Raw genomic sequence first — 8328 nt, forward strand, 5'->3', positions numbered from 1 at the left:
CTCTGACGGCCGGTGCATTTTACTTCTCTTTTCTTTGAAGGTGATGAAGATTAATCTGTAAAATGAGTAATTTTTTGGTTCATTTTCTGTTGCGTAGGCGTGACATGCAAGAACAGGCCACGATTCATCAAGGTGCTCCAACCGGATGACCTCGAGAAGATGGTGAGCAAGGAGCTAACTACCTAGTCTCACAGTTTTTTTTTTTGCTTCTCTCTACGTCTGATAATTATAGACCTAGTAGGCTAGTGATACTATGTAGCAACTCGGCAAGCTCTGAACCGAGACCTCATATCCTCCCTCTGCTCCATTTTGCTCTCGTTCTTCTTCCAGAGGATACCTGATAAGTTTGTGCAGCAGCACTTGACCGAGGCTGGAGCTTGCCTGAGCAGCCAGAACGCCATGATCGTCTGCCCTCTCGGCAAGTTCTGGCGAGTCAAGCTAGACCATGGTCAGTCAGATGTACTGTGCGGAGATGAATGGCCCCAGTTCGTGATGGCGCATGATCTGTCCGAAGGGAACATCCTGCTGTTCAGGTATGAAGGCACCAACATGGTGCTTTCAGTCCAGGTGTTCCTACCGAATGGGTGTCTGAAGGAGTACCATACAACACTTGCTCTGTGTACAACTGATGGTGCAAGGGGGCCAAGCTCTCCACTCCCACAAAGTAAGGCAATTCTACATTCTTTTTTCTGAGAATTTGGACTGTTTCATGTCGAATTCCTGCCTACTTTCATGCGCATTTCCTTTGTTCGAAACGACCCTGAATAAACAATTGTGCAGGGCCAACAGCTCCAGCTGTCAGCAAGAAAAGGAAGAACGACAGACACGTGGTTTATGCAATTTCTGCACCGGTCCAGCCACAGAGCAAACCTGCCGCCATCTCACCAAGGCACTCGTTCACCAAGAAGATCACCAGCTTTGCTCTTCGTAAACACTTTGTGAGCACTGCATTTATTCTCTTCATACTTTAGTTCATTGCGTGTATAGAATTTTGGACACAGCTATTGAACGAATGCAATTTCTGAATGTAGCCGTATCTCTGTACCAGATATGTCACCACTTTAAACTGCTACAACTATAATTGTGACCTTTTTCTATTACAAACAACAAACTGTGATATCTGCTTCGGTAAGTCTGTACAAGTTCCTTTATAATGTTTTCATTCAAATTCAAAGGGTGACAATGACCTAATTTGAAGTCCTTTTACGGGAGTCTTGTATTAATTATTTGGACCATTCCAAGCCATGCTCTTCTCTCCCTCCGTCCCATAAATGATATCTTAGATTTATCCAAATTTGGTGTCTAGATATATATCTAAATTTGGACAAACCTAGGGCATCTTTTATAGGACAGAGGGAACACTTTCAATGTTAGTTTCGTTATAAATGGTAATGGTAAAACGATTTGCATTTTTTATTTGAGGTAGTATGTGTGAAGGCGAAACATGTACTGCCACTTTGGGCCCCTTTCAAGCTAGACAGTTTTTGAGCTTAAAAACTTCACTGAAATGATATTTCTTATATAGAACCCTCATTTACTCTGTTGTAGTGTGAAAAGTTAGCTTTTTTTTTTAATAATCATACATATCTCAGAGATTCACAAGGGCCTCTGGCAACAATGCAGCGTATGGCAGGGTCCTTTTGCTCATCAATTGGTCTTCTAGGAGCATGCACAGTCGAGCTTAAAACATCCATGAGATCTTGGCCAGTAGCTTTTAACGTCACCAAGACCTACGGCTACATTAAGGGAAAAGGTTGGCGAAGGTTTTGCCAAGACAACGAGGTAGAAGAAGGTGACACCTGCACCTTCAAGGTCGTTGAGAAAACGGTCTGGCTTGTTGTGATCAAGTGATGTCTGATCATGCCCAGCTAGTACGAGCTAAACACTAGCCCCAGTATTTTGCGTACCAATGCTAATGGCTGTTAGCTTGGTATTTGTCTAGTCCAGTAGAGAAGTTAATCTATGTTAGGGTCACCTTGACATCAGTGTTTGTTGAATGTTAGTACACTGTATGTATTTAGGTTATTAGGTAGTCCAGTGGGCAAGTTAATGTATGTTTTGGTCACTCAAACATCAGTGTTAAATGCTACCGGCAAATGCATACTTCTCTGTTTAGCACCAACCTTCTCTTTGTGTAAATGTTAGACTGAGAAACTATCAATCTCTGGACAATGAAAATATATTTAAAAGTCAGAATGGATGGTAGTAGCACAGAACCGATTCTACCGGCAGCTTTTTTATCTTTTTTTTTCGAAATGGGGGAAATATCGCCCCAGCTTCTGCATTCAAAGGATGCACACGGTTTTTTTTTATTAGATTATTCAGAGCAATACAAAAGATTAAACTCGAAGCCACCTCGCTAAACCTACGGGGGGATGAAGGGGTGACAATTCACCAACTCATATTATCCAAAAACCAAATGCCTTCCGGGCCGCCTAATATCAGATGAGAAGCACATCCAGTCAAGCAGACTCTCAGCATACGCCACCAACGCACACACGCCATAGAAGTTGCTACCGCCGTCTTCCTCGACTCCATCTTCAAGAGAGATCATCGCATTGACCATGCCAGGTCTGCCATCGATGCCGCCACGGCGCCAGACGACTCCACCATCCTACGCATGTCCAACACACTGCATCTGTCCCGAGACATCACTGCACCATGCCGCGGTGACTCGACGACACCGACACAGCAAAAGCACACCGCTTCATCTGGTTATTAAAAGCAAAATTTCAGGTGCAACTTCAGAGTGGAGCTCTGCGCTTTGAATTTTTCTTAGGGAATGGCCGAATGTAATCAATATATAAGCCTTTTAAGATTAGCATGACCACACGCAACTCTAACATACTAACCAATCTTTGTATACGTAGTTTTTCCACACGGCAAGAGTCTTGCTTACCTAGCTACCTTCCTTTAGATCTGTCAGTTACAGACTTGCAGCCTCGGCAAAGAGATCAGTGCAAATCTTGCTTTGGAGAATAAGTGTAGCCAAGTTCTTGCCAGTTTCCAGATAATAATATTTATATGAACATTTCAGTTGAGATCGTGCCACTTAGGAGCTATCCAAATTAGACGAGAATTAGGTTCTGCTGTTTTCTTCACTGATCTTTTAGTAATGCTTGCGATGACAAAAATCAACAAAAATAATTTATTAGCTTCATGGTGCCAGCAGAATCATTCCATCACAGAAAAACAGAGACGCTTTATTAGGTGAAAAGTCTATTCCATCTTGCTTGTACTATCAGAACAACGAGGTAACTACAAAGAAGATTTATTTTTATAGTTCTAGCAAGGATAACATTTACAATGGTTAGTTTTTCCAGGAACCTGGTGTACTTTTCCAAGAGCAACTCGTACTTGCAAAGTTCAGAAAGGCTTCTCTGATGATTTCTTCCATCTTTCTTGGGCTTGCATAAACCTTCTTTTCTATCAATGCATTGAAACACATTTTCTACTTTTTGCGTTTTTGCAGGAAAAAAAAGACTTCTTCACACATAAGATGGCTCTCTGCCGTCCAATGTTTCTCCAAAGTGATGACATAGTTCTCGTTTTGTCCCTCCAACAAAAGAAAACACAAAAGAACATCGCAGAGGCTATTTGGAGTAAACTTGACAACAGAAAAAGTTAGTGTCCCTTGCTATCTTCATTTGCAGGAACTCCAATAAACAGGGTGCCACAAAATTATCAATTTTTTGGCACAAAGTTTTGTCCGATGATATGATCATGACCACCAAATCGTGAAATAGTTGCAGGCACATACACGGGTTGTTATGTGCAGACAAACATACATGCACATGGAAAATTCTTGCAGATGCCTCATACTATCGTATGGTTGAAGTGGAAGTTTCTAGTATATGTCCATGGAATTTCTTACTTTTCAGAGCATCTCCCCACCATTTCTTGAGAATATTATGATTCACCGGTCATGTAGATTGACAGTCAAAGAGACATATTAACTGTTAATTGCATCTAGCTGGGGAATGTAGGCAGTACAAAGGGATCCGGCCCAATGCCGATGCTTCGGCATCACTGGTGTAAACTAACAACCTTTTCTTAAACCAATAAACTTTTCTGATCGTTTTGCAACACAAGGTCAAGGCAAAGGCATTGTCAGAAATCATTCGCTCGTTCTTATCTACTCCAAAAGGTACGTCTTCCCTGGGTGGATTTGATGCCTCTCAAGTTGATGATTGCGATCTAAAAAAAAGTCGATTATTACTAGAGGGGGATTTTTTCGTGTTAACGGAGACAAAGGATGAGAGCTAGGAGACAATTTCTTGAGGCCCCTCTAATTAGGACCAATCATGTTGACTGGAAAGCTTGCATCACAGGTTGTTAAGAGGCTAGATTGAAGTTATTGTCATTAAATACCACCTACTATCACCTCACCCAGCCTTGCTTGCCACACCATTGCTTGAAGAAGTGCAGCCAGTGGGATAACGAACCGGGAAAAGAGACCAGCAAACGGTAACTTCCATTTCACACGAGCCAACTGTAAGAGGACGAGAGCTTCTACCGGATTTCAAAGGTTGAAAGGACACCTCAGGCTCAACCTTGTTGCTGCCATTCCACGCTGATGCACAAATTCGCAGCTCCCCAAATCTTTCAACAGAAACCACACGCCGTGAGAGCTCCAAGGTACCATCAGCGGCGGCAGAAACAGGCACACTTCCATCTCCAAATTTTAATAGCGACACCCTCATGTGACTGACACTAGCAGTAAAGGCAGTGAATTGCCCGCTGAATCCATCAGGCCATAACCCTTCCACAATACGGACACTGATTGTGGCCTCAATGGATTTAACCACGATGCCACATGTCAGCTCCAGTGTACTGAGCTTGCTTTTATATTTCTCACTGCTCACACACGATCTGAGGGCACTCTCTCCATTACTCGCCTGATAATTGATTGATTCACAGCATTCATAGCGTTCGCCTATCAGGCTTAGAACTTTGTCCTCGGATTCGTTAGTGCGCCTCACCTTCAGGATGACGTCCAAACGCATAGGCCCAAACATACTCACAGGAGCACGGACAGGACCTGTTAGTACTAAATATGGATCCTGCAAGCAACACACCAACACCATTGATTTAAGCATATATTTGCATAGAATAAATGATGTGATGTATATAAGATAAACTATAGCAGAAGATATTTGAACAAATGCACTAGTAACATAAAATCTGGTGGCTATGGCTGATCAGGAGAGCGTGCCAGCATGTCTTGATGGGCGGCGCAGCTAATTCTGCGTGTTTGCCTGCACGCACGTTGGTGTAACGGCCATCACACAGGTATGGGAAGCCCAAGGTTTTATAAGAAAAGCTTGCCCAACTTGCTTGGGACAAAAGGCTTTGATGTTTTTGATGTTGTTGCACTCGTAGCATAAATAAAATGAAAATCTGCTGTGTTGAGGTGTGCAGATGAAGCTTAAAGAACATTAACACATGCCATGGCTGTAAACTACTGCCCTCGTTCCGACACTGAAGAAGATTTTACTACAGGAGTAAACTAAAGCATCTTACATTCTGAAATTGCATAAGTGCAAAACACCAAGAATAATATAGAACAATATGAGGGGCGTACCACAAATGATAGCACAAAGTATTAGCCCAAATGCATTATTAACATTAAAAAGGCAAATATGTTGCTGTCTGATACATAGCTCAAAGAACATTAACCCAAGCCACGTATAAATCAATTGTTTTCTGATAAGTTGCAAAATTCCGAATACATTATGCTGCCAACCTCACAAGAAACATCAGAAACTATCAAGTACAATGAAAATAATACAGTATCATAAAACAGAATGAGGGACACAATGGTTATTTCCGTTTTATCTACTTTGTAATAAAAAAATGGCATGCAACTGATTTTCCAGACAATTCCCATTAACTTTTGTGAGTTTCGACATATACAGAGCTGTACACATTTCTCTAATTTAAGTAACATAAGTTTATGAATGGTAAGGGATATGAACCTGCTCACTGAGGGTTTGACAGTTGTCCCTGTTACGCTCAAAGATGATATTTCGATTGTAATCCAGGTCGTCCCTCACAGCAATGATACCAAACACATCGAGTGGCCAGTGTAAACCCCCGCCTACTTCCTCGACTTTGACTGAAAAGATCTGCATAGAACGCATGGTCCTGCTGATACGAGGCATCGGATCATCCGTGAAGCACATAGCAGGGATCCGAGCTGCATATAGTGACAGAAGATTTCAATGTGGTAAAGAGATAATCGGCTTACGTATGCATTGCTAGGAAATTTTGATCAAGTCACATCACCTCTATCTATCAAGAAAGGGCGAAACTAGTATAGTAGGAACATAGCAGAATATGTGTACATGTAGTAAGGAGAGAAGCAATGAACCATCAATCCATGAAAATAAATAGCATCATATAGCAATACCAGAACCTGTCCTCGAAGTAATCAGGGCGTACACTAAGATATGAACTTACTCCTGTCCTCGAAGGAGCCGAACTCTTTGTTTGTTTTCCACTCCCAATGCTCTCGGTAGTGTTGGTAAAGCCGGTCGTCGTTGTCTTCGTTCGGATCCCTTTCCGCCTCCACTCTCGCATCTTCCTCCTTCATCCTGGCTGCGTACGCCTCGCCAATCTCTTTCTCCCTGGCCAAATGCTCTTGTTTCAGCGACGCCCGCTGCTCCTGCGTGAGCTCTTCCAGCACAAGCGGCGTCGCATTGGGGTTCTGGGCGTTCCACTTGGCCACCAATCGCTTCATATAACTCTCATGTTTCCGCTTGTCGGAAGCATTCATCCATGATGGATACTCGATCGGTGTGATCTTCCTCGACGTTCTCCTCTCCGAACCGTTCTGGTGGATTTCCCTCTTACTCCCCACCTCCTCCGTCATCTCCGAATCCACCTCCATCTCGGCGAGCCGATGCAGTTGATCTTCTTGTCCTGCCGCCGTCGCCGCTCTGTTCCTGATGGGGAAACTCTGGTAACCTGGGCTGGCCCGTCTATTAGGAGCTTTAGCGCATTCTCGGTTTACGCCTTTTGTTTTAGTAAGATTACAGTGCCGCTGCGCGCATCTGTGTTATTTGCCCTATGTTATCATTTTTAAGTGTTTTGATTGACCGAAATCTTTCATCTGCGTGCTCCCTTTGTTTTGATCGTACTTCTATTTAATTTAAAAACGTTTATGAATGCATGTTGTCTTTTGCTCTCTCCTTCTTTTTTCAGAGCAATGCCAAAGACATGCATATTTTTATTGAAGAAAAGAAGTTGTTTACAAGATATATTTTCTCTTTTTTATGTAGATCATAAAAATACTATTTTTCGTAAAACTTGACGAACGCACATATATTATGAACATGTATATGTAGAGAATAATTTATCAAAAAAGTTCAACACTTCGAAATATGTTTTTTTGTAGAGGTAGCTGAATTGAATTTCTAGTTGACTAACTAGTATTATGGTCCTAGTTTGGCAACAAAATATTTGTATAAGTATTATAAAATCATAGTATTTTACACATCCTTTGGCAATACTTTAGTTTCAGAAAAAAGATGTCAAGAGTTGTTTTTCCAATTTTTCAAAAATAGCACATTTAGAGGCATAATGAAGTATTAATATTTATTGGAATTATAAGAATTTTTCTGCATAAATTAACCAACAAAAAATAGATAAAACATAGCTTTAATTAAAGAAAATAAACTAGAAATGTCATTAAGACGGGGTGGGGAAGACCTTCTTGGGCGCAAATCTCTGAAACTAGGAGGCTATGTGTTTGTGTGTATTTTTGGAGAGGATCGACCACTCTTTTATAGGTACACTGAAAGAGTAGATGAAACAAAGGGATGGAAGACGACTGAATAGGCAATAATTTTCGTCCAATACAACAAAAAGATTATGTTTCTGCAACCATTCAGAGCATCTCCAGTCGCGGCCCACAAAGCAACCCGCCAAACGGCGCCGGATCGAACGTTTGGGGACGCCTCCGCTTCGTGCCGCGTTTGGGGTGCATCGCTGCCCAGCCACGGCCCCCAAACGGGCCCCCCAAATATTAAAATAACTCAATTTTTTTGCATTTTCATTTCAATAGAGAAGGAATTTGTAGGTAGAATCGAGATTTTGAACTCACTGCAACATGTTGAAACAAATTAAACATAAAAACTGCGAAAAAATATGTTCAAACTAATTTTTAAATTACTTCTTCTTTGATGGCCCTGCCTCGTCATCCTCACGGAGGCGCTTCCTACTCGTCACCTATTCCGAAGAGGAAGTGACGTTCTCGCGTCCGATGAGTTTGTGTCCCCCTCCGACGAGTAGTCCTTGATATCTTCGTCGCCGTTGGTGCACGCC

The 8328-nt window shown here is 42.1% G+C and overlaps 1 protein-coding gene across 1 annotated transcript in view; it reads left to right on the forward strand.

The window, feature by feature from the left end:
- LOC124660486 (putative B3 domain-containing protein Os06g0632500) overlaps positions 1-1851 on the forward strand; it is a 19189-nt gene extending 17338 nt beyond the window's left edge. Inside the window, exons 2-6 of the mRNA XM_047198305.1 lie at positions 98-162; positions 331-664; positions 781-938; positions 1032-1128; positions 1664-1851. Coding sequence (XP_047054261.1) covers positions 98-162; positions 331-664; positions 781-938; positions 1032-1128; positions 1664-1851 — 842 coding nt within the window. The remainder of the gene's footprint in view (positions 1-97; positions 163-330; positions 665-780; positions 939-1031; positions 1129-1663) is intronic.
- The last annotated feature ends 6477 nt before the right edge of the window (positions 1852-8328 follow it).

The sequence above is a fragment of the Lolium rigidum genome, chromosome 1 (assembly GCF_022539505.1).
Source record: "Lolium rigidum isolate FL_2022 chromosome 1, APGP_CSIRO_Lrig_0.1, whole genome shotgun sequence".
In the NCBI taxonomy this organism is placed as follows: domain Eukaryota; kingdom Viridiplantae; phylum Streptophyta; class Magnoliopsida; order Poales; family Poaceae; genus Lolium; species Lolium rigidum.